This window comes from Halyomorpha halys, unplaced genomic scaffold (assembly GCF_000696795.3).
Source record: "Halyomorpha halys isolate HHAL.00 unplaced genomic scaffold, Hhal_1.1 Scaffold664.1, whole genome shotgun sequence".
Classification (NCBI taxonomy): Eukaryota; Metazoa; Arthropoda; class Insecta; order Hemiptera; family Pentatomidae; genus Halyomorpha; species Halyomorpha halys.
In genome coordinates, this window is record NW_027115162.1 from 756,071 (window position 1) to 783,652 (window position 27,582).

At 29.2% G+C, this 27,582-nt stretch overlaps 2 protein-coding genes across 4 annotated transcripts; one reads left to right on the forward strand and one right to left on the reverse strand.

Annotated features, from left to right (window-relative positions):
- Positions 1-7: 7 nt before the first annotated feature.
- mldr (mitochondrial ribonuclease P catalytic subunit) lies at positions 8-7,282 on the forward strand. Of its 3 annotated transcripts, XM_014427700.3 has the most exons (6): positions 406-571; positions 646-1,134; positions 1,210-1,465; positions 1,541-1,677; positions 3,692-3,887; positions 7,102-7,282. In XM_014427700.3, exons 1-6 carry the CDS (start codon positions 555-557, stop codon positions 7,237-7,239), a joined length of 1,233 nt encoding a protein of 410 aa, XP_014283186.1. In that variant the 5' UTR covers positions 406-554; the 3' UTR covers positions 7,240-7,282. The 3 variants fall into 3 exon arrangements, with proteins under 3 accessions (XP_014283185.1, XP_066908357.1, XP_014283186.1); XM_014427699.3 differs by having other exon boundaries at positions 8-1,134; XM_067052256.1 differs by lacking the exons at positions 1,541-1,677; positions 7,102-7,282 and having other exon boundaries at positions 8-1,134; positions 3,692-3,847.
- Positions 4,997-27,420, reverse strand: LOC106685157 (peroxisomal acyl-coenzyme A oxidase 3). Its single transcript, XM_014427697.2, has 15 exons — positions 27,072-27,420; positions 23,999-24,157; positions 22,707-22,859; positions 22,472-22,619; positions 22,216-22,390; positions 22,027-22,142; positions 20,322-20,485; positions 17,042-17,161; positions 13,893-14,013; positions 11,830-12,063; positions 10,076-10,230; positions 9,871-10,000; positions 8,816-8,970; positions 8,628-8,722; positions 4,997-5,744 (listed from the first exon to the last, which is right to left on the reverse strand). Exons 1-14 carry the CDS (start codon positions 27,192-27,194, stop codon positions 8,633-8,635), a joined length of 2,043 nt encoding a protein of 680 aa, XP_014283183.1. The 5' UTR covers positions 27,195-27,420; the 3' UTR covers positions 4,997-5,744; positions 8,628-8,632.
- Positions 27,421-27,582: the final 162 nt, after the last annotated feature.

Here is a 27,582-nt window from a genome sequence, read left to right on the forward strand (position 1 = left end):
ATTTTTATTTTTTCTAGATGGAAAAACGTATTAACTTATTCAAATAAATTATAACTGTTCTACAAATAAAATTACTCCGTTCAATCTCTGAGTTATTTTGTTACAATGATCTGGCTACCTGTTTAATATTTTAATTGATAAATTTGTAATTAGATTAGTTTTAAATTTCTATTGATTGACAATCATGACACTTAAACAAGGAAGATGGATTTTATTATTGAAGCATTTTTGGAATAAAAGATTAATTGCGGGGCAAGAATTGCCCTTTTGCAAAACCATAGTAGGCTACAATAATTATTTGGAATCTTTAACTCTAATGAGAAGTTATTCCTCCAAATATAGAAGAAAATCAATTGTTCCTATAAACACTAAGGTTAATTTTTCCGAAAACTATTCTGAAGCAGGATCATTTCAGATTATAACAAAAGCAATAGATGATTATAAAAATAAAATTTCAATGTGTGATATCGAAACTCTGAAGAAAACTGTCATAACTCAAGGAAAGCATATAAGTGATACAAATTTTGATTCTATATTTATTACTTTATGTGGTCATGAAAAAGCTTTCAAGGTAGGCAAAGATTATTTTGATTATCTTTATGCAAATGGTAATAGGAACATAGGCATTATTGGTAAATTTTTTAGATTGTGTTATGACTGCAAAGAAGAATGTTCAGAAGTCGAAAAAACCCAAATTTTCAGTTTATATAAAGAATTACTGAGTAAATATGAAATATTAGACCACAAAACTTGTGAAAATGTAGCACTAGGTTTGTCTATTGGTAGTGAATGGAAGGAAAGTTTGAAGTTATTAGATATGGCCCGTTTCACCTCGGTTCCCTCAACTAAGATGTATTCTGCTATTATAGAAGCAGCATTTAATCATCACGAGATGGATTTGGGTTTGAATTTAATAGATGAAATGGTGAGTGATAAGTTAATACCCTTACCCAATATTTATAGTAGTTGGTTAAGTGCTTTGAAGTTCAGTAGAGGTGCATTTAATGATGTATTCAAATTTTTTGAAAAACATGATTTACATCCATCTGAAGAAACAGTTTCAACATTATTATTATGTTATAATCAACACAACAAAAGAGCGAAATACTCTAAAATAACTACAATAAATAAAAGGTTTTAATTTTTGAGTAAGAAAGGTTTTATTTAATTTAATATGATTTCTATTCTCATAGCTATTCTCTATTATAGAGGGATATGTCAGTCTTGTTTTCATCAGCTAAATCCACCATTGATTACGGAATCTGAATTTAAAAAAATGAAAGATGCATTTTTAAATCCTGTATTGATTGGGAAAAATATATTTCATAAAACCCAACCAGAAGAATTTAATTCATTTATTAATTTTCTTAAAAGAATAGAGCATATAGATGTCGTTCTCGATGGTCTAAACATAGCTCTTTCTCCAACTCATAGGAAGGTGAACCTCCAGCTATCTGCAGAAGTGGTAATACTTTATCTGAAGTTTATTATTATTATTATTATTATTATAATTTATTGCTTTAGTTTTACTTATTTTCAGCTAAGTAATGTTGTTAAGCATTTCACTAATCTCTCTAAGAAAGTTATGGTTCTTGGAAGAAAACATATGAAGTTGTGGCCTAAAGTTCATATGAATTATATCAAACAAAATGCTTCCCTTTTTCTGGTAGAAAATGTGTAAGTTTTCAGTTAACAATTTTTTTTTTTTCTTGTGGCCCCTTATGTCCCAATGACTAATATTTGTTTGTTTTTACTCCATATAGTACATTTGTTTTAACAAACACATGTACTCAAATTAATGGATGAAATCTTAATATAGTGAATAAGTGAAGTCTCATCTTACTTATTACTAATCTGTTCTAATTAGAGTGAAGTTTGACATTTATTTCATGGTCCTGTACCAAAATAATGTAAACAGGCTACAGGCTAGATTTGAAAGGACACCGCTTCTTACATAAGAAATAGGCTTATTACTCTAATGCAGCCATTATCACAGCCTATTAGGAACATTGGTACATTATTTTATTTTTACTTTTAGGAAAGTTATTTTTATTTTCAACTATAGAACATTCTATTTCAAGAAATATTTGGATTCTTTTTAAATGCCTATTTGTTATAAATCTGATCTAAAAAAGCGAACCTAATATGATTTTTAAGTTGTCAATAGTCCCCCTTTTTTGGGTATAAAAATGTTCAGTTCAAATGAAATTAAATATCTATTAGAGAAAAATAGACTGCTAACTTAGTATTTTCATTCATACCTTACCCACACAGTATTTGGGTAGCACTAGTGCTAAATTTCCATATTATTTATTGTTTATTTTTAATATTTTATTCCTGTATATATGTAGAACAACCTCCATCTTTTAGCGGTTTTACCGTCACCTGGACTTTTTTCTTCTTCAGACTCGTAGATGTAGTGGGTTGGTCTCACTGCAGTATTATCATATATGCTCTATGTAAACACCTGAAAGTTTTCATTTACCAATCAATGAAACTTCTTGTTGATAATGCAAATTTATTTTGTTTATATCTTTGTGACTCATAATTCCTCGATGGGTGTGCAAGTTATGGCCTCATGGTCAACAGTTTTCAGAACATCATAAGAGGGAGATTGAGGATCATTTCACTGGCCAAGGCTTTTTAGCTTGGCACAAAAACAATTGTTATAACCTATGTGCTCTGGTGACCTTAAGCTGAATCATCTTCTTAGTCAATGCCAAACTTTTTCTCTTTTTGTGTGAGATTTTTTAACCAGTTATGTCTCCCATATTTAGGATACCCTCCACACCTTCTTTATGAGTAGTTATTGTGAATTATGAGCCAATTTATTAAATTCAATATCTTCAGTCTAAGGACAGAAAAACTTTCAGTGACGACTAATAAAAAAATACAAGTTATTTAAAATTAACTATGAATCACATGTTATTCTAGTCTTATTATGTTAATGCCTACTTTTCAATCTTTCTTTTTGACGTGACAACGTCTTATAAATCATTTTGCGGGATGCCATGTTAGAAAAAGTGTCCCGTAACGGAAATTGACTTCGTTTAACATATGGATATTATATCATATGTATAAAAATTAATTAATGTATAACCAAGCAAAAATAAATATCTGAATTCAATATGTGAACTGGTTTATTATTTCAAATATATAACATTGGATTGATTTTAATTTATATTTATGTAATATTAGCATAGAGTATACGTTGTCACGGAAATATGTCGCCTCGGCGCGAAGCGCCGAGGCCTACACGGGCACGGTTTTTTAGTAATTCACCTAGTATTGAAGTTAAAATACATAACATGAACCAAAGATTTGATACTTTGTTGATTTATAATATATTTGCTCATTTTTCCTAAGCATATTTCAGCCAAGTAATAACAAAGTCTATCTCAGACAAGAAAGAGTAGGTCTTAGTTGGTATGCTAACTTATCAGTTATATTATGTGGATCTCTATTTAAATTGATTTGTTACTGTCTTTGAATACAAGTGTTTAAACTGATTAGTTCTGTACAAGTTGATGAACTAAAAGACATCTCTTTAACAAAATATCTCATCGAACCATAAATAAAAGGAAATACCTATAACTGTAAAAGTTGCTTGTTGTCAAACACATGAAAGTGTAAAAACATAATTTATAATTAAGTAATGTCGAGTTAAAGTTATGTAAAGTTTGTATAACAGGTCCTGCGATGATCCATATCTCCTGTATGCAACAATGTACTTTGGCTTAGGAACAACTTTTGTTTCAAGAGATCATATGAGAAGTCATAAATTTCTTCTAAAAGATCCTGAATTAACGGCTATTTTTTGGAAATGGCAACAGAAACACCAATATTACTTTTTGTATGCTAGTAAAAATGGAAAGGTTTCTCTAATGGTAAGTAATATCATACAGTTAAATAAGTAAACTTAATTATTTACTTTCAAACATTTATTATATCTTTATTGTCATGTTCTATGAATTATCAATATTATTATCATGTTCTATTGTCAAAAATATGAAAATTAATTTTATAGAGTTAGTTATACTGCCTACTGAAAGGTTCATATATTTCAAAATAATTTTTTTTTAGTTTACTCCAAGCCAGGATGCTAGGGGTACTACTAATTTAGTGAACACATTATTCCATCTAACTGTGTGTATAACATCTGTCACTTACACTATACAGGACCCAATAGCTTATTTTGGTAGTACCTATAGTATTCAGAGATTTCTCATTACATATAGTGAAACATGTTACATCATCCTGGTTACTTACTAGATGTTGCACAGCCTAACTGGTTTAATCCAGTCAACAGCACATTTTTTAAAAGGCCAGCACTTGAAAACAACTAAGATGTCAAATCTGGATATGAGGATTTTTTGAGCTCAAAAAACGAGAATTGGAATCAGCATCAAAATAAACTTCTAGTAGAAAAATAGGTTTAAGTAATTGACGATGATGAACTATATTTTGATAAATAAACCAATGAGATGGTCCAGGTGGCATTAAGAATAAACAATTCAAAAATAATGTTAACCAATTATTTAGATGTACTTTTCAACTTGCATTGTAGGTCTTTGGCTGGGCTGCATGAACCCTCGGCTCTGAAGAAATAATTAATAATATTTTCTTTTTTCTGACCGGCATCTTTTTAATTTAAAATAAAACCTACCATCTATAAATAATTTAGAGGAATAATTTTAATGTGTAGATTTTATACTGAAATTTAAATAAAACTTATTTTATGCTCATAAACTTTTGTACGACTTGAAAGTAAATTTTCATGAAAATGGGGAAAGACCCTGATAGGTTGTTAAGATTGTGTGATGATTGTTTTAAAAATAATATGATAAAAGGAAGATGCTTCCCTTAATTACAAATATTATCATAAATTTTTCATATTTCTCAAAATAATATATAGTCACAACATTTTATTATTGTTTGACTAATTTATCTTAAATATTATTTTATAAAAAAAAATTGGAAATGTTAAGAAGGATAATAAAACTTTAAAACCCACATTTTATTCGACCAAAAATCTTTATGTATACAAATTTATACATTTATTAATTATATTCATTGAATTAATATTCGAGAAACTTAGAAGAGATCGTGAGCTGTTTTGGAAAACAGAAAAGAAAAAAATAATTTGAACTCAAATTAAACTAAGATATACAATTTAAAATACATTTGATCACAACTAATGTATGTTTAAAATATATCACAAATTTTAGGATTCGTTGTTTTATTTGCAGACATGAGTGGGTATAAGTGTTATTTTATTAATTTAAAGTTTTAGGAAAATGACATAATTGTTTCAAAGATATCCAATCGATTGAGAACTCATAAGATATATCAAGATTTTTAGAAAGTTTGTTAATGCTTCAAGGTAAAGATTAGCCCATGCGGCCTTCATGCAAAAGAAAAACTCAATTGTCAAAAATTTATTATATAGATAACATCTTCATCCACTCTTGTCTTCAATTATTCATTTTAAATTTATTTTTGGCAACATAATTTTTTTAATTATTAAAGATAAATACAAAAGAATCACATTGAAGGAAATATATCTTCAAAAATGTTCTTCATTTATTATTAATTTTTTATTGTTTAAACCCCATTATAAAGCTACAGAAATACTGGTAAACTTTTTTTTTCTTGATCAGCATTGTTTTACTTCATTTATGAAATTTTGTGACTAATTATATTCAATCTTGCTCTTCGTTGTCCAAAACACCATAATTAAGAATCTGAAATAAGAAAACTCTGATCATCATGAGCTGACTTTAATGCAAAATAATACTAAACTGAATAAAATCTGAATGATACTGTAAATTAATAATTTACAAAATATATTTTTCTTATATGTTAGCTCCAGATATTGCATGTGCATATCAGTACTGAAGCATTCTGGAATCAAGTTATATGACATAATTTTGATAGTAGTTAAATTTTTTATGGTAAGAATGATATTCTAATATTGCGTAAAATCAAATGGCTTTTTGATTCGAAGTTGGGATAGCATTTAGGGCTCAGGGAGGAAAAGTGGTTTAAAAGCTATATATTGAAAAGGGAGTGGAGTATTTTAAGATTTGATACTCTCCTGGTCCTTTCTCCCCACAATAATAACGTTCCTATTGGGGGTGGATCTAAGAAGAAATGTTTGTCTTTTCTCAATAGGATTTTTTTTAATTTTTAATATTGTTAGTACTTAATACTTAAACAAGAAAGACTAATTGTAGTATAGAAACATATTGTTTATATTATTGAATAAAATAAATAGTTATTTAATAATAAAAATAATTATATATAAAATGTCTTTATAAGAAATATATATCTATGCTGAAGCCATGGCAAACTTTGGCACTTCATTCTATTGGCCCATGTCCTTGGAATTAGCAGTCCATTACCTTGCCAATGTGCAACCCACTCCCAATACTTCCAATTAATTAGTAAAAATAAAAAGTATATATAGAACATTTTATTGAAAACTCATAAAATAACAGCATTCTATATGAAACAGATTATGTTAGGCAGACACCGTTGTGCTAATTGGCAGATGTGATGTCAAGGGAGACAACATTGGGTACAGGGTTGAGACTCCTGAGATAGAGAAAATTTTGAAATATATAAATATAAACTACTTTAATTATAATTCATTTTAAAATTCTGAACTTATTATTACTACTATTTGGCTTTTAAACTACTGAAGGTTGGGAAAAGCTTTCTATTTTACTTTATTATGTATTAAAAGAATTTTTAATATCAAGTTATTTTATAAATTCCATGATTTTTAAATTTTGATGAGTAGGTAATTGACTATGTATAATATATATGAGGACATGATTGTGGATGCGGTCAGTGAAGAACACAAATAAGTAAAAACTAATCACAATAAGTGATTAAAACACAAATAAGTAAAAACTTATTGTATCTTGTTTTTTTATCTTAGCTTGAAGAAGAGCTCACATTCTGGCTGAAACCTAAACCTGAAAAATAAATACATTTTTACTTATTTATGTTCTTCATTGAACGCACATCCGATCATCTTCTCATATTTTTAAATTTGTTTTATTTGTTCACTGTGTTTATTATTTATTTTTTAAGGAACCAATGGAATACTCACAAAGTGTGCAACAAACAAAGGAAGGTACTTGGCATGTACCTATATCAACAGACATGAGTGGAATTCCAGCTCATCTCTTACCAATTAAAAGAAAATGGTTATGTTTTCAAGATAAATGATTTTTATTTTCTGTAAAAAAAAGAATAAATAGTTTATGCTTTCTATTATGTAAGGAATAAACCTTTTCAATTCCCCTCTTGATTCCAAAAAAATAAAAGTAATGGGTAAGTTCTAACGACCACTTTTGACTCTTAGAAAGTCTACGTAGCATGTGCATCACAGGTTTTTCCATTCCAAAACCTGTAATGCGTATGTTCTCAAACAAGAGAAATATTTATGCTCAACATTACATAAAACTATCATGGATAATTTCTTATTTTTTGAAAAAATACTAATTTACATAAGAAGAAGATTGATATTTGGCTCGAAAAGTGAGGTATAAGTACAGGTATCTCCTCATTTCCATGTGAAGAAGCAAATCAAAGTTCTCTACTCATTGCTCAGGACATACTGGGCCCTCTAGAAGATATTGATTTAAATATAATCAACACCTTCTTGTGGCATATCCAGAGGGTTCTTAACAGATTTAGGAAAGACTGTGGCATCATATCAAGATACTCTTTTGTTGAAGAGGAAATTATGGCTGTAGCTGTTATGTAGGTTCCAAGGCTAGCGAACAAAAATTCTGCAGTTATGAGGGATAATACCTTTCTTGCCTTGTTAGAGTTTTAGAAATGGACTGGGTCTTCTATGTTAATAAAAACGTGTGTTTGTGAACAAGCTAGGTCTTATCCTCATTGAAATAGTTTAACAGGACTTTAATGCCAAATTTTCAAAATATTTTCCTTTTAAGTACCTTTAATTTTGCTTATTTGAAATAATTAACCATTTTGCATTTTTTAGATACCATTTTGTTAAAAAATTATCAATATGAATTATGGAAGAATTTGATATTAACTAAAGGATAAAAATGGAGAAATAGAGACAGTGGTTTAGAGATTGAAAAATTGGAAACAGTCAAGTGTGCCCAATCTCACCCAATTCAACTCCGATATGTACACAGCTTTGTTATATTTTGTTAAATTTGTATTCATGGCAAGAACAAAGTTAATCATTATTCGCTCTTCAAGTAACCCTAAAATATGAATTTTTATAGGAACAGAAAAATAAAAATTTATTGTTTAAAATTTCTCCCTTCTAGTGTGGTAAGTGAAAGTTAATCCACCCAGACCAGTGGTCTAACGACACCAGATTTTTATTTATGTAACAGAATTATAGGTCCACGCAAAAAAATACCACATTTGTCCTGCAAGCATTCAAGTGGTTTATCAGGTAGAATAAATGCATCTTGACAAGCTATCTTCAAAGATTCAAGAAGTTACAATTACAATCTCTGTCTTCTACTAATAAGAATTTACTGTCTAGTGGACTTTATTTTCAAGTAGTTCAAACATAATTAAAACTATCAGCACCATGAATCGAAATATAAAATTATTATATTACTTACATCGTTCACAGTTTTGAGTTAAAAGATTTGTTAAACCCCGGTTTCGTAAATGTTCCAGGAGACTGATACAAAGCTGCTTGAAGCTGCTTATATACCTGTAATCAAAATCAAAACTCAGAACATCAGGCATATTGGGTTAAGTAATAAAATTATAATCAATTATGATAGAATATCAATACAACATTTACATTTCCATCTGAACATCCTAAAGGAGAATTGAGAATAAAATCTGGGGGTGCAACAGCATCAACCAGCGGAACAGCATCGTTTTTCAGGCTTTCACATAGATCAATAATACCTTCTCTTAAATTCTGAGCAGCATCCGGAGATGTTATAAAACCACCTAAAATGCATTAAGTAATTAATTATTCAGTCAGTAGAATAATCAGAAACAACAATAATATGTTTACAAAAATTATTATAGAAAATGTATAATTATTGAATTAAATATTTCAATCAGGAACTGGAAGTGCATACTGACAACCATTTATAATTTCTCAAAATCTTAATTTAGGTTTCATAAATTAGATTGGTACTTATACAGCCAAGGGGCTAGGTTGGTAGGTAGATTCCATTCTAAATATAATTTAATATAAATATATTTTAAATCTTTAAAAAAATTATGAAGAAACCTAGCAATCGAACTCATGTCTCCATTGTTTGTTATATCAATATTGATTTATTTAAATAATATGAACCAAGGAGTGTAGTAAAACCAAACTTAAAAAAAAAAATTGTTATAGTGAGTCTAATACGCTAATCTGAAAAATAAAGCTACTAAATAATGACGAATTCATTAATACATACAAAACATAATTAGTAATATAAACATAATAACAGTATTCATAAATCATTTAAGCTTATAACTTATTCAATGAGAAAAAAAGTGTTTCAGCAAATAATAACTCAAAAGATTTGGAAAAGTAGTCAATCCATTGCTGATTCTAGGTCTTTAAATTTCACATAATTTTCAAGAACAGTTCAATAAGGATTAATCTTAAAGATATAAGTTAGCATTTTACAAAATATTTAACAAAGAAGAGGTTCAATTCCCATTCATGGGTAAGGAGCTATCAGAATAACAAGTGAACCCTTCAGTTCATATTTAACTGATGCTTGTTAGAACCCTTTTAAGTGACCCTTATTTTGATTACTTAATTAAACAATTTAAAGAAACTAAACATTAAATTGATAAAGAAGATTGACCGATAATAAAAAATAATTATTGAAAAAAGTTTAATACCTTCATACATAAATGCCAAATTTTTTTCAAGGTTCCATGCTGCATATAGTGCTGCCAATTTTAGCAGAACCTCTCTTATTGACCCTTCTTGTTTATTAGCAAATTCTATGAATTTTTTAACCATATAATGCTGAAATAAAACTTTTGTTAGAAAATTATAATAGCTAATGAAATACTAATTATAACTAATGGTCATTTCACTTACTTCACAGAAAATAAGAGTTAACGGTCGGGCATGGTAAACCTGTATATTCAGTTTCAAATTAAACTCATTATCTTCTGTACTACTCAATTTCATATATTTTGAATAAGTTATTTGTAACAAATACACTAGTAACCATTCATACATTTTTAGTAAATCTGAAAAAAATAAAAAACTTGATATAATATACCCTAAGATTTATTTATTCATTTATTTTATTTATTTATTCATATACAACCCTACACAACAGGCTATTTTACAGCAGTAGAATTCTGCTGAAACACATGTGTCACTGCTACCAATTTTCCCTAATTATCTTGATTTATATTATTAGGTAATTTAAGGTAAAGGCAGATATACGAGTTAGATTAACGTTGGATTATTTACCTTGGTTGGAGAACGCAATCTCCCAAATACTCATATTCAGAGTGGTCTTATTCTTTTTCTTAAGTTAAAATATAACAGCCCCACAACTACCATTTAGCCCTAAAAAAGTTCAAATTGTGGAAAGTTTTGATCACTTTTTCACTTAACAACACTTTTTTGACCGAAGAAACTCATCTTTAGTAAGAACGCAATTCTGATAAATATATCAAATGGAGTATCATGTGGACTACAGTTTCAGACGCGATAGTCTGGGATGACCCCACTTTGTTTGTGGTCTCGATAGTACAGTGGAAAAGTTATTCTTTTAAGGATAATCACCCATCATTCCTCAATCCTGAATTATCATCATCCATCCATAAGAGTCACCACCAATCCTCAACTCAAGATTTTTCTGAAGTCTTTCAAAGCCTTACCCTTACATTACTGATCCAGCTAAAACCTACTATGCTTCAAGCCATAGTGATTTTCACCAGAGCCATTTTCTTCATCGATACCAGTCTGCGCCTCTGTGCACTAAGCAGTGAACTGCTTTTCTTCTCATTCTCTCAGCAACTGATCGAAAATCAACTTCCATAGGTTTGGGACAAGGACTGATCCTTGAGCTCATACTAGCAACGTCTAATCTTAAAACATCTGTTTTAAAGGTAGAACATGTTTGGTCACTGTATAGATTTTTCATTTCATGACCTATTGACATATTGACAATGCCGCTTAACTTGAGAGTGGCACATTTGACAAATAATTTTATTTTTTAAATATAAGAGGATGGTCAGGGATGCAGTAAAAAAAAAAGAACAAATAGTTCATAACTATTTTAATGTCCGATGTTTCGTCCTACTCTGCAGGGGTAAAAAGATACAAAAAAAAACTGAGAATATTACTACAATAAGGTAATTTAAGCTAGGATAAATATTATGTAAAAATAAAGTGATAAGAAATTACATATAAATAAAAGGAAGGAAGACATAAAATAGTATAATGATGGAGCCCTGCAAAGTGGGACGAAACGTCAGACATTAAAATAGTTATAAGCTATTGGTTCTTTTTTTGACCGCAACCCTGACCATCTTCTTATATTTAAATTTTTATGGTCAACTATTTATACATATATATAATTTTATTTTGTTTTTGAGTTATTTCATAAATACTACTGTTGCAGTCTTCCATATTCTCTTTTAATCATTAAAAATTCAAAGCAATTGATTTTCACTGATGAATTACACCATTGGATTACAATTGTTTCCCCAATAATTGCCATAAGATAAATATTTAATCAATGCAATAAACTACAATCTTTTTATACTAAACTAGAATAATTTCAATGTAATATACTAAACATTTTATTGATCAGTAAAACTAATGCAACTAACTTTCTGGGAGGATTATATCTGCTTTCTTAGTTGATGAAAATTTCTCAGCCTTGATTTTCTTCCACCTAGAAAGAAATTCTACTGTTCCTAAAGGAGTGATCCCAAAATCTTTGGCATCTTTCTTGGACCACAACTGGAGAAGCCAATTACTTGTTTGTTGAATCAGAACATTATTATCTCCTTCATATGTGAGATTTGCATCATTGTTGTTTCTAAGATCACCAAATCCAGCCACTAAAAACAAAAAAGATCAATAACATGGAAGTAAACAGGAACTGATTCTGTTATTAACAATAATTAAATAAAAAATATGAGTTTTTATGCCAAGCTATTCAGTTTAGCAATTGTTCATATGAGTAATTCAATATTATAAAGACTACCAACTTTGCAATTCTAGGAAAAATAGTATAAAGTGGTTTTAATGTGTCTTGTTATTTGCTAAATAGTACTTCTGATAGTCAATCTGTTTTAATTAGTTAATTAAGTACCATCAACAGGAGAGACTGCTCATATGAAAGTTTACAATAAAATTTAAGATAATTTTTCAGAAAAAATAATCACACCATTTGTGTATTTTTGTTTTACATTATCACTTTAGTCAAGAAGTGGGTGAACAAACTTAACTCCTTGATGGGTAATTTACCCGCCCACCTTTCTCTTATTTTTATATTCAAATTTCCTGTGGGAAAACAAACTTTGGTTGGAAGGACCACGATTGAAGAGAGAAAAAAAAATTAATGACAGTGGATATTTTTAAAGACAATTTTTGAAAACACCTGTAAATATGAATTACTTTTTCAAACTTCAATAATTAAATAAACACACCAAAACAATATTAACCCTCTTCAGAAATATTGATAGTAAAATAAGCTTGTAAAAAATGGAAAATTCTCCTTCTTTCTTGGGGAATACTGACTTTGTGTAGAATGTCCAATTGCCTCATCTCAAATTCTTGTATTTTTTCCCCTTTTCATATGCTGGCAAGAATGGAACTTCTTCACATTATTACAAAAGTTTATTATTTATGCTATATGTTCCATGGGTTGACTTGTTTCATGTTTGAATTAGGGGTCACGGAAAATAATTGATCCACAATCTACCTCTTTGCTGTCCATCTGTCGCTCAAGGAGTAGAGTACTAAGCCCTTGGGTGAACTTTTTTTTTTCATAATAATAATAATTATTATTTAAAGAATATTACAGAAAAAAAATGATTTAAGACACAGAAAGAGGTAAGTTTTCACACAAGAATTTTATATTTTGATTAAACGAAAAAAAAATAAGTCATTCCTCATTATAATCCTAAATAAATTACGCTGTTAATTTAACATCTTGTTCAAGATCGCTGCAAAAACAAAATTTTAATACCACTAAAAAATCACTTGATCAATATCTGATAAATAAATCAATCGGCTGTTTTGGAATGATAAGAAATTCCCATGGAGCTGAAAACTAAGTTATACCTTGAAAGGTTGATCAACACATTTCACACCTTTAGTGGGACTTATTAAATAAAAGATTTTAGAATTATGAATATTATTTGCAGACAAAGTAGTTATCTGAGGAAGGGAAGAGAGATTAAGTCACCCCAGTTGAAAGTACTTTAATCGGATTGCAAGTATAATTATTTATCAGAGTTTGTCTGTCATATTTCTATTCATAATATAAAAGCTGTAACTTTGGATTAGTTTCCATAATTTCTTTGTACCTGCTTTGTATGAAGAATATAAAGATGATATTTTTATCTGTAGACTATCTGTTCTTTCTTCTGTGATTCAGAAAGTTGATTGACCAGCACTGTTCTATGTTTCTGATACAACATAACAAGCTATGTTGGAATAAAAAAAAAAAAGAAGTGCTAACGATCTTTTTTTTCTATTTGAACATTACTTTAACTAACTTCATCACATTCTACTACATTATTTAAATAATTATCCGATAGCATAAACAAACAAGATTAAATAAAATTAAATGATTTCAATTAATTTGAAAAATCCTTAATAATAATTAATGACACAGATGAAAGAAAATCAATTAGCACTAATACTTTTTATAAAATCAAACCTGACAAATAGCCATGGCCTCCACAGATTTCTCTACATTCCTGAATACCATCTTTAGCTATCCATCCTGCCAGTGGTTTAGCTGCACTAGATAAAGCATGAATTTCAGCTCCCATTGCAGCCTACCTCAATTATAACGCAATAATAAATTAATTTTGAAAACGTATTGTTAATAGTACACAAAGACTTGGATTTATGGGATAACTAATTCATTAAAAGTCATGGACAATATGATTAAGGAAACATGCATTCCATTTTTTGTATGGAACTATTGTATTTTTAAAATCTGTAGGATTTTAGTCCTTGATTTTACCTTCCAAACAGAAGGTAGAATCTTTCAACTTCCCCTGGTTTATAGAACAGATAATAGGCAATACTGCAAAAATTCCTTATCTTAAATATCCATATGTATAGAATTATTTTAAGTTCTTTAATTCATTCTTTCTATAAAGTTTAGTTTTAATAACTTCTTTTTATCATTACTTAGGCCTAAAAGACATAATTTCAAAACAAGCCATTTCTTAAAAACGTGCTATTATAAATTTAAAATCGACTTATGCTCATTCAAATAGTTTGAAGTATTGAAGAAGTTTGGAATATTGTAAAATTCAAAGAATATAACATTCAGCTTTATTTCCCGATATTCCATCGGGGTGATACTCCAATATAAATTAAAAAAGTTTTATTCATCCTACAGCAATAAATAAAGATTACAGAAGCTGAAATAGGAGTGATAAACAAATATAAATAAATTATGCCACAATTGTACTCTATTTATATAATGAACAATAATTAGAAAAATATATAATGCTGCCCATATAAATCAAATTGTTTATTCACACAATTTTTAAAATTTGATATATTAAGTAACTTATATACCAAATGTTTTAACAAAACAACCATATAAATTATATGAGGAATGAAGATTCAAAAAGGGAATAGATCCAATTTTTAAAATTTTTCATGAAACCCAAAAATAAACACAGTTCAGGTGATTGTTTTTTTAAAACAAATATTATTGGATCAATAGTTTTTAACCTACATCAGAAATAAACTCGAATAATATTATTTAGTTTTTCCAAACACCAAATTTTAAAATAAATTCCACTATCCCAAACTGTAAGGGAAAGTAAAAAAAAAATCAGTAAACCAGAAAAACAACTGAAGAATTTCATTAAAAAATAAACTACTTATTGCTCAATCTTACTTTCAAATGATCTTACATTCATATTGAATGAAAGAACTTATTTCTTTTTGACCATTTTATTCAAAATCTTTTTAGTTGCCTTCATGAACACAGTCATATATTTTTTTTCATATACTCCTGGCCAATCAAGACTCAAATACTTCACTAAAACTCTAGTTAGCTAACATCATATATTTTTGTAGCAACTATTAATTTTCACACAAGGTTATATTTGTGTAGTTTAGAATGCTATTCCCTACTCCATAGAATGCTATTCCCCCAATTCCCTAAATTTATATATTGTTTCTTTCCGCATCAATTTTTTGTTCTTTATGGAATTTGGTTGTTTCTATCAATTTCCATTGGGTAGATGGTTTAGTAATTTCTTGAAAATAAATTAAGAACATGTTGATCATTTGTTAACTGGTAACATTTGTACAAAGGCAGATAAACATAGATCTAATGAAGGCCAACAAATGATGACCAACATATTGGAGTAAAATCGATTGCAAATACGTTTCTGTTTCGTCAAGCAAACACTAAGTGGACCAACAAAAGCTAACTAAATGAATGACAGCCAATGTGTTAGGGTTAACAAATATGTTGGGTGCAACCTCTCATCTACATCAAACTAATAGATTGGTTATCATCTGCAGGACCAGTGAATATGGCCCTTCACTACAAGAATTTCAGGCCATGAAATTCGATGTACACTGACAGATGGGTCTCAATGCCAACCAGTTTGTTGGCTCTAACTTGCCTCCAGTATACAAAGGGGTTGGTAGTCATCCGTTGGCCAAGATTTCCATGTTACTTTATAGGAACCTTCTCAACATTTCCTTGCTACATACTTTAACATGAACCTTTTCCAAATTTTCTTGTTACACACTTTTTCATGAACCTCCTCAACATTTCCTTGATACATACAAGGGAAGTCAATTATTATCCGCAATATAGTTATATTTTAATCAAATAAGAAACTTACAAGTAAATTTTCGACATAGTCCCCTGGCTTTTCAATGCACTTACTTTGTCCATCGTTGTACAAACTTCATGATGCCCTCATAAAAGAAGGTTTTCGGTTGAGCAGCAAGCCAGGAATACACTACTTCTTTCATTGCTTCGCCCGAGGTTCATTACTTTGTCAATAGTTACTTGACTGTCTAAGAGCACCATTTTATATGAATGCTCAATGTTTTCTTCATTTGTGGTGGTAAACGGTTGTCTGGCTCCATCATTGTGCATAACATTTGTGCGACCATTTTTGAATTTTTTGATCCATTCGTAGACACTCCGTTGTGGCAAAACACTGTTCCCGTACTGTACTGAAAGTATTTGATGATTTCGTCCCCTGATACACCTTCCAACCACAAAAAACAGATCACTGAAGTTCTTCTTTGTTGCAAATAGAACATTAACAGCACGACAAAGATAGCGAAACCAGTCTAGCAGCTTGAAACTTCCATAGACATAAGAAATAAACAAAACATGCATATCAACACAAAACAGCAGTGCTACCAAAATAAACAAAAATATAACAAAATTACGGATAAATATTGACTTATCCTCGTACTTTAACATGAACCCTCTCAAAATTTTCTTGTTATGCACTATCATGAACTTTATCAACATTTCCTTGCTACACACCTTAACATGAAGCTTCTCAGCATTTCATTGTTACACACTTTAACATGAACCTTCTCAACATTTCAGTGTTACTTTCTTATTTTTTGCTCCAAGCAGTTGTTTTGAGAAACAGAACTTTATTCCCTTCAGTTACTTACAACATAAAATTATATTGAATAAATATCCTCTTTTGTATATACATGCCTCATATTATTTTATACCATAACTTTTAAAAAATTAAGGAATTGTAAATGAATAGTAAAAACTTAAAAATAAATCATAATTTTAACTAATCTTAAATTTAATAGAAAATTAAAATATGTTTTAAGTTCACTTACCTTTTCATTGCTACTTTCACCTAAGTACTTAAATAGGAATTCAATGAAAATATCCTGAAAATAACTGCTGAAGTACTTTACAATGTATACAGATGCTATGTAAGGGAATAGGCGCCATTGCTGAAAAGGGAATTTACTTAATAAGAATACGCAGATTAACTAGTTTAAAATTTTATTTAGACTTTAAATAAGGTACAGAAAAGGCACGCACCACTTTAAACTTTTAGGTAAAAATTAATTTTAAAAATGCTCTTATAACAGTATTACAGAATTGTAATGTGTGAAGAATGATGATAAACAAAATTCTGCACCATTTTTATTTCTATATTTTATTTACACTTATTATTACCTAACTTCTTTATAACCTATAATTTTGATAAACATTTTTATTTTATAGGCCAGTAAATTTTCATTTTATAGCACTTCAATCACTATAAATAATTTAAAAACTAGGAATGTACTGAGGGACACAATGTCTTTCATAGGAAAGGACTGATAGGCCCTTCCATCTTAACTCTGGATAAGAAACACTACTAAGGCAATATCACATCAATTTTTTTAGTTGAGTTAAAACTAAAAATACCACTAATTCCCAACAAAGATTAGATAGACCCTATTTCTTTTTCTCCATCATTATATTTCTATACTACTATGGTAAATACACATGCACATGCATAAAGATACTACACACACACACACACACATGCGTATATGGATAGATGATATGTCTATTTATATTCATTAAAAAACAAAGACAGGAAAAATTTATATGAAAATCTAAATTATAAAACTAACAAATTTCATCCATCAACATACATAAATTAATATAATAAAAGAAATTTATTTCTTCCAACAAAAAAGTTAAAAAGCTGTAACTGATGAAGTTAAACATTTTAGAATAAGCACACAATAATTATGTGAGAGCTTACCTGTAAATGATTATTTTCCTTGCCCTCTAAAATAAAATTACCAGTAAGCACAGAATATAAATTTACATATACTTTTTCTGTTTATTTCAATTCATAGTTTTCATACCAAAACTGTCATCAACATCAAAATTTAAAGATCACACCATCAGATGATAAAAATTTAAATTTCAACTATGTTCAAAACAATAAAACTACTTTTAATTGTTCGATATCAAACTAAATCATATTTTCATTAGGGGTAACAAATGAGAAACTGTATATATAGTGAATTACTGTGATCTTTCAGTGAAAATTTTATGTATTGATAAATTCTATGATTTGAGATAAAAATTAAATCATAAGAAAATTAGTATACCCGTGCAAGAACTCTCGTATCAATCTTTCTCCCTAATAAATTTGAAATATTATACTATGTTATATTAGGAAAAAATGTTTATTTGTATAAACAACATAATACTATATAGAAAGTCTTTTTAACACAAACAATTGGTCAAACTACATACTTAATATTGATCACATAGAAGTTAGAGTTAACTTAATAAGTAATTACCTCGCTCTACTTGATAATATCCCTTCAGTTTAAAGTTTAAGCAATATGACTCAGTTATCTGTAAACTCATAATAGCTCAGTATTTTACTCGCTGAGACCTAATGAATAAATAATTGTTCACTGAACAACAGGGTCCACACTTGAATCAGAAATTCATTGCAACTATGGCGATATTAACTACCAAGAAAAATAAAATAACCTAAAAATCTAGATGACTTGTGATACACATCCACATCCCCAGGAAACTGCAACATTATGGAGGCCAAGCCTAATTTGTATGTTACCTTGAAAACAGTAAATTTTGGGACTTAAGTATGTTGAATAGGAATGCCTCATACAGGTCTTGATGCCCACGACAAAATTCCTAAAGCCCAATAAATCCTTGCAGGGTCCACAGATTTACCACTGCTGGGATTTTGAAAACTACTTACACTTTAAAATTCTTTGTATTAAGTTGTGGTAAAAATTTAAGAATAAAAATTGGATTATGTCTTCTCTATGAAATTTCCTATCTTTTTACATCTCTTTCTTTATTCTTGTTCAATTTTCCACACCATTTGTACGCCACTCATCAAAAACTAGAAAATTGTTTGAGATTTTTGGTGAGTTGTGCCTTTAATACAAGTTGAATCGGGAAAATCATGAAAATATAAAATTGTTTTAAAATAAAATTTTTTATGAGAATTCTATATTGAAAATACCCCTTACCATTAGAAATTCCAGAGTTAATTATGCTGGAGAAGAACTATAATAGTAAACAAAATTGAATCCCCAACCCAAATTAAAGCCTACCAAGTTTCATTTGAAAATTTTCAAAACCGAACTGAACACCTTGTGTAGTACTGAATTAGACCTGTAGGCAATTTTCATAATGGCCATTTAGCCCTACAATAATAACACAATATCCTTTGAACAAAGTGAGATCAATGCTGGAATGAAGTAATAGTTATCCACAAATAATTATAATTCAAATAAGTGTTTTTAACAAAAGTAAATTGTGATCCCATAAAGGCTAAGGCATACAGAATGTGATCTTTTCCTGTGCCAATCTGGTGGTACGACATAATCTATGTTACAAAAAAATTTGGCGACTGGCGACACCCTTGATGGGCTAAAAATAAAAAACTTTTGCTGCACCCCTACCGATCTAAAAAAAAGAGTGACACAAACATCTTTAGGGGGATTGAATATGTAGAAAAAGACAAAAAAAAAAGTGCAAAGTGAATGCTGGAATGCACTGTATATTTATCATTTTATTTGTTTTAAAATAATAATAATTATAATATAATACCCAGGAATGTTCTAAGGAAGTATCATCCTCCCCAAAAAATCTGAAACCGAATAGTTGAGAAATTTGTAATTTAAGCACCTGAAAAGTTTATTGCAGGGAATACTTTCTAAACCTCCAATAAATATGGTCAAAAGTTTAGATTTACTCCCTCTCCCCTCCAATAAGTTGTTGCAGCAATACCCCTGGATAATGCCAAACAACTAGAATGCCTGATTACCACAGGCAAAGATCCTTTCTGTGTACCTCAGCCTTGAAAATAATGTTCAAATTTCGATTAGTTGCTAATTAATTTTAGAAGATTTTAATGGAATGCGATTTACACCATCAGAAAGTTAGTTAGCTTTTTATTTATTGCCAAACTCTATTTATAGTTAACTTGCCCAACAATTATTAAGTATGTAGCTCCTAACTACCAGCATTCATATAGTATTAATTCTTAAAACAAGTAAATATATTACTAAACTATTTGAATAATTGAAAGTATGATTTTTTGATAACAGTAGGACTTACTAATAAAGGATATTCAATGATTGGTATCTCCTCATCTGAGGATGGTCCAAACTGTTTTCTGACACCTGCATATCTCGTGGCAATAACAACAGCATTAGTAAGGTAAATATTGGCCATTGAAACAATAAAAATCCTACCAGCTGACAAAGCTCCTAATGAAGCACCTGAAATAAATTTATTAAACATGATCCATTAAAATGGGTTATTGTTTCATGTTTATTTCTTACAACCTAAAGTCTGCGATTGTTTTATATTCAAAATTAATAATTGAAAATATAACATTTTTCAAAAACTTTCTAAATATTTATTATTCACTTCTCAGAACATTCCTTATTCTTCAACGAAACAGTTACGGGCTCTTGAATCATCTATATGACATCATTGTAGTAAAAAGTTTCCTATTCACAGAAATCCAGTAGGATACCAGCTGCTTCCATTAGTTGATATCTGAATTTTCTACTTTGAGAAGCATTACATGTTTCCTTAATTTTAAAATTTCTATGAAACCATTTAGTTTTTTATAAAATATTGATCCCCAAATCAAATTTACTTTACTGCACATCTTTTAGACACAATCAAAAACAGTCGATTCCTTGTCAGACAGTATTGAATTTTTCATAGTTTTTTTCGTAGCTAACGAAATGTATTCTGCAATAGATATCAACTTGAAAATGTAGTTTTTTGTTTAATTATGTCATGCAGAATCGGCTCATCCATTTAACTCATCCATATCTTTACACTTTCACCAAGATTTACTGTATGGTTTATACTTAACACAATGTTATCTAGAGAAATAATGACTCCATTCACTGCTTTAATAAGTTTGGATTTTATTTTTAAATTATCAAATTTTTGAAAATCATTGTTTAAAATGGAAGCCTATTTGAGAGTTGATATATATGTATTTTTTAAATACAAAAACCCAAAATATTAAGACTGAGATTAGATTTTTTTTTCCTCCAAATATTGCAAATTTTTCAATTTATATGTCACATTTAGAGGTGAATTTTTACTATTTTCGATTAAAATTTCACTAACCATCTGCTGAAGATAATATTTAGGGCATTCATTCCTGAATAAAATGGATTTAGTTCCAACAACCTAGGTTACACTAGTTCTGAGTAATTTGAGCTAATGTAAACAACTACAAACACAAGAAACTACTTGTCTTGCAAAATAGAGATGGCTGTCATAGAAGCAAGGAAAAAAGTAAAAATTGTGATTTTTGGACTCAGAAACAGGAATAAACAAACAAAAAATCATTTCATTATGAAATGGTCAATAAAAAATTATGTTTTTATTTATTTATTTTTTTTAAGGAAGGGAGAGGCCTTCAAAAAGAACAGACTTCATGTAAAGATGCATGTAAAGATGTCTACACAAATTAATCAATTGCATAATATTTGTGATAAAATTAAATTTCGTTAAATTTTTTATGGGAGATATAAAAAAAGCTTCTGCACTAATATTTATTATTTTCTGATTATATATCAATAATTTGAAATATTAGGGATTCCAACAATATTAAGTTTACACTTAAATAACTCCTATGCTGCCAGATCATACTCAAATATTGATCAATAGAAGATATAAGAAAAATAGATACTACTTACAAGTCAAGCTAAAATAAACACTCAAACTGAAACTACAGAAAACAAACATTAAAAAAAAGAAAATGTTCAAGCTATGAGAGCTGTTGTTATACCTAATTTTTTCTTGGGATCCTTAAATGGAGTAATATAACCACCATCAGGTGTGACATCTCCAGTTTTATTGAGAAGATTATCTTTAGGAATCCTGCACTTGTTGAACATGATAAATCTAAAGACAAAAACTTAAGTAACTAATTGTAACTAGTAAAAATATTCCAAAATGTTAATTTGAATATTGTTACCCATTATCAACACCATTCAAACCAATTTTTTCACCCATATCACCCACAATAATTCCAGGATACCAATCCAGTGTTACAGGGTCTCTTACAGGAACAAGAAAAGCATGTAGTCCACAATCTTTACCGTCGGATGTTATCAGTTTAGCAAACACAATACAATCTGTAGCACTTTTACCTATTTAAAACAATATAAATGAGGTACTTTTATAAAAACAATAAAATATAATAACTAAGGCTTCCAATGTCTGTAAATCACCTAAGTTTCCAACCCAACATTTAGCTGCTTCAAAATCTGGTGTATTCAAAATAAATTCTTCATTCACAGGATCATAATGGGCAGTTGTACGCATAGCCTTAGTATTCGTCCCATGGGAAATTTCTGTTAAGGCAAAACTACCTACAAACTTAAATAAACTAAAATTATTATTAATGAACAGAGGGGGGAGGAGTGAAAATATTGTAAAAAATCATTTCAGATATAATAATCTTACACTAGTCATTGGATCTGATAAACTATGATAAAGGTCCATATGTTTTTCAGTCCCAAGCCCAAGTAATGCATTTTGAACAAAATTATAAGCAAGAGTATATTTAAGACATAAAGATGGGCTATAAAACAACATGGCCCTGTTAAACACCGAAGCCTAGAACAAAAAATAAAATAATATATCAAGTGATAAGAACTATGGTTACACATTAAAGAACAAACTTATACAGATTCAATACAAACATAAGGTGAGTCAGTTTGTTATTATCTTGCTCTGTGGTCCCCTGAGAACCAAAGATTTCCCTAGAATAGATTTCCATTCCTTTCTATCCCCAACATACTTACAGACAAGTATATGAAACAGTCTGTCTTTGCCAAGATTATCTCTTCAAAGGGTAAGCCAATTTTGTTTCTTCTTTTTTTTTTCCTAGTAGGCTTTTAGACTCTCATGTCAGGGTACCAAATTGGGCATCCTCTGCGTAATATCAGCTATATAATAGCCAAAAAAGTGCTGATTGTACTACCAAAATGAGTCTAACAATTTTGATGATACTTAAAGTATTCTTCATATATCTCCAAGAAAAGCAGAAAACATAAGTAATTAAGAAAATAAAACTGAATTTATCCATAGTTCAAAAAGTGTATACTTTATTAATATATATAAAATGTATATTTTATGGCTTTGGTATCATGTTTTTACTTTCCTCACCATCTAAACTACATGAGGCGAGTATTTTAATAAGATCAGATTTTGAATGCACAGTTTACAATGGATCTAGGCGTTTCAGAGTCCATAGAATCTAAAAAATTGTATTTTCAATTAAGCATTCAAAAGGTTATTAAATTTTCTACAACACCAAAAAAAACCAGTGCGAATCAAACAAATATTAGTAAAGATACGGTATATTAAAATATGTACCCAAATTTTAAAAGTATTTTCCTCAGGTTTCTATGGAAACCCATTCGTTCACTTATTTATTTATAACCATTTCTGGATCACAAAGAATGTTTTTATATTCAAGATCTACTTAGAACAAACATCCGGAATAAGTAACAGGCTACTTTAATAAGGATAAAAATAAAAGGGTAAAGAAATAATCAGTCCAACTTAAATTCTTACTAAATTGAATAAAAAGGGACAATATCTCAGTTGTTTGACATGTGACTTAGAAGTACATATTGTTTTCCTGCAGAATGATCATTATTTTTTTTTTTTGGTTTGTTTTCATACAGCCACATCAGAAATGCTGAAAATATATATGATAAACAAAATAAATATAAAAAAGATATACTTACCTTTTGGGGATTCATGAAGACTTCATCGCTAGGTAATAGGTCCCATTCTTTCAATCTTTTCATTTGTAATAGGGTCAAACTTTTTAGATCATCTGAGCTCAATTTGTAAGTTGGTTTTTGAAACAATTCGTCATTTCTCATTTTCTCCCACATCTTAAACTATTAAATAAAAGTAATTATACTAAATATCAATACAAATTTAGAATAGAACACAGAAATGAAATATAAATAAAAAACCTGATTTATTAATCATAATTCTCTAATTTATAACTGTTTTATGTTTAAACTTAATTAATTATAAATATATAATGTGAAAATAAACATCCTTCCTTTAATGTGTAGATACAAAAGTTGCGAACAGCAGTAATATAACTCATACAGAAAAATAGACTAATCGTTTGGTAACAGATAAAATAAGATAACAAATCATAATTATAAAATATAATGTTCATTTTTTAAGCTTTTATAATACATTAACTGCATAATTTAAAAAAAAATTAACAAACATGAACTATAACCAGTCTTAATTAAATATATCAAAAACATATTTCCACCCTCCATCTGTACACCTCAATAAGTTTACAAGCTCAAGAAACTTAACCTGACCCAAAAACAACAGTTTTTAGTTAGCAAAGTTCCACTACTCTGGCAAAAGCCAACAGATCTGGCATTTCATGAACAGCTATGCAGTTTAAATAGGATAATGAGACAGAGATGACTACCCCTACACTGGTTTGAATATGGTCTAAGCAGGTTCTTTTATTTTATAGTAGCGCTACAGAATAAATTTAAACCTTATCACTCTAACATTAAAACTAAATAAATAGGAATTGGGGTAGCTCAGTGGATAAAGCACTAAACTCTTAACTTTTGGGCCCTGGTTTAAATCTTGTTGCACTACATAATTTATTTATTCTATTATATCAACCGTGTATTGAGGATGGGGTTGGAAGACTCTCCTGAGGCACACCTAGCCTCTATAAAGGGGATACCTTAGGTGGAGTGAGGAATAGCCCATGTAGTCAAGTGAAAGTACTAACCACATCACTTCCTTATTTAAACATTGGTTAGGAAATAGTACTTTCTTACCAAGTACCAAACCTCAGGCTTAAAAAATAACAGAATGATAATATAATAATACCTCTCATCACTACTCAGCTTGAAACACTATACTAGCTGATACAAGATTACAAAAAGGAAAATAAAGTTAACTTAAAGTACATTTAAAAAAAAAATAAGGCCAGACTATAAAAAAGGGATGAAGACGACAGATGGTGAATTGGTAAAAATATAAGAACTAAGGATCAGGGAAGATACTGTGTCATAATAGAATAGAATGATAGGAACATTCAAATGGTCAGCTGGAACAAGGGTAAATAATCGAAACAATAGGAGCAGTTAAAAAAGTTCTGACCAGGAAGAAAATTGCATCAAAATTATGATTCTAAACAGAAAAATAAGAAGTAAAAAGACAATTAACCCTATAGATACTAACAAGGGAAGTTAAAAAAAAATCATAGAAAAATTTCAAGAAAGGTGAATAGCACGCTTTACAAATAATCTTCTATAAAGGACATCTCCATCCTAAGAATGAGGCAATCTTAAAGGCATCCAAAAGTAATCTTGGGGAATAAAAATAATATTTACTTATCAAAATGCAAGTTCTGTTATGTAATGAGGTATTGGAACTGCTGACCACAATAATAGTTGGAAAAACAACAGTAAATAGATGAAGAATTTGTTTGACTGAATTATTAAAGGCTACTTGAGTTTGAAAAGCTACTCCCTACAAGTACTATATAACCAGGGAAACTTTATATTATTAATAACAATATACTGCTATATATGATTACATGTGTATGGTATTATATCCCACTGAAGTGAAGTATTTGTCAGGTTGAATCGTGATGAGGAAGTTTGAAGTTTACCAACAGAATTTGTTCAGAAGACGGAGGAGAAAAGAGAGAGATCACCAAAAAATTAGCTTAAAACTCATTTTGAAGGTACCAAATAGGGGATTGAGTCTGCTATATACTAACATAACATCAAGGATGGAAAAGAAGAAGATAGTACTGCATTAAAAAGACTTAAACTTTATAAAAAAGCAAACAAATTTTTGACATCATAATTACTTGGGTTTTCTTTATCAGTAGCAAAATTCATAAAACCATTGGTCTTAAGAAAGAATGGCTGAGAAAGCAATCAGTCATGATTAATTTCAGTTCCGAGACAACTTAGCAAGGGTTAGAATAATAGTAATTGTAAAAGGTGGAATGAGAGATAACTGCAAATGCAAGTTGCAACTCCTATGCAAAATAATCTTAATAGAGTTAAAATTAACTATAAACTGGTTAAGAAAAATCCACTCTGACCCATGATGCCAATTACAAAAATATAAGAAGTTGGTTGAAGGTGCAGTCAGAGAAGACAGTAAATATTGTAAGAAATAATTATATTTCATTTCTGCCATTTCATAATTTCCTAGTAATAACATTCCATTCTTCCCTCTAATCTCCCTGATGAAGATCTATAATGTAGGCCGTTATGTTAGGACAATCGAAATATAAGTTGTTGTTTTTTTACCCTTTCAATGACCTTAACAACTTTTTGCTAAAGTAAGTCAGATTAAGTGCATAAATAGTTTTCATGTTAAATATGTATTGTTGTGAAAGTCAACAACATAAACGCCAACTTAAATAAACTTTGATAGAGCTTTGCTGAAGACATGATTGTTACAAAAGACATTCGCAATTGCTGTTGTTAGAGTCAACAGTGCAATTTATCATATAATATTTAAATATTTTAACAATTAGGATTAAAACCACAATTTTCTAAATGTGTGAGATAGTGTTTTTTTTTAACTCTTTAAAACCTAACTTCCTAACTTTTATACATTTCCCTAATATATAACTAAGTGAATATCATAATCTGAAAACTTTAATACAATATGTTTTTAAAAAATATCTTGTGTTTACTCCTCACAATGCAATATAGAAATTAATGTTAAAAATCACACTAAAGTGAAGAAAAAAATAAACTTAATAATAACAATAAATAAAACATAAAATTTTACTTTCAAATTTTGATATTCTTCATCCTCCATACATAGTGACATTTTTTTCCAATCAAAGGAACCACATTTTCGGTATCTATCCAGAGGACCTTTTGCAAAATTTCTAAGGTATTTTTGACTCATTTTGCAAATTTTACTAATAACTTCCAAAAATTGTACGACTTAAAAATAAGTAATCAATAATGTGTCATTATTTCTGATAAGGAAGGTGGGGCCTTACAACAAGTGGCATTACAGTGCAAATAATTTAAGAATGTTAATAACTCATTGTCATTCTGACATGTCAAATTAATTATCTTTTTTTAATTCTTTTATTTGTAATGAATGAGCATAGAACAACGGATCCCCCGTCCATAGTAAGATAACAATAATCCCCAATGACGTAAATAAATCGATTCGGTGGTAAAGAGTTATCTAAATAGCTCCTCTTAACCATTATAAGCTACTAAAACATTAGTTTACATTAGTACAATACTGCTCTTTCATATTTGATTACTTTATACATCCCTAC

Excerpts from the sequence above, each read along its gene's own strand:
- mldr (XM_014427699.3), top strand. The coding sequence starts at position 185 with ATGACACTTAAACAAGGAAGATGGATTTTATTATTGAAGCATTTTTGG. Across the intron at positions 1,135-1,209 it reads ATAACTACAATAAATAAAAG|AGGGATATGTCAGTCTTGTT; the intron begins GTTTTAATTTTT and ends TCTCTATTATAG. Across the intron at positions 1,466-1,540 it reads TCCAGCTATCTGCAGAAGTG|CTAAGTAATGTTGTTAAGCA; the intron begins GTAATACTTTAT and ends ACTTATTTTCAG.
- LOC106685157 (XM_014427697.2), bottom strand. The coding sequence starts at position 27,194 with ATGAGTCAAAAATACCTTAGAAATTTTGCAAAAGGTCCTCTGGATAGA. Across the intron at positions 22,391-22,471 it reads ATGTTGGGTTGGAAACTTAG|GTAAAAGTGCTACAGATTGT; the intron begins GTGATTTACAGA and ends TGTTTTAAATAG. Across the intron at positions 20,486-22,026 it reads GGATCCCAAGAAAAAATTAG|GTGCTTCATTAGGAGCTTTG; the intron begins GTATAACAACAG and ends AATTTATTTCAG.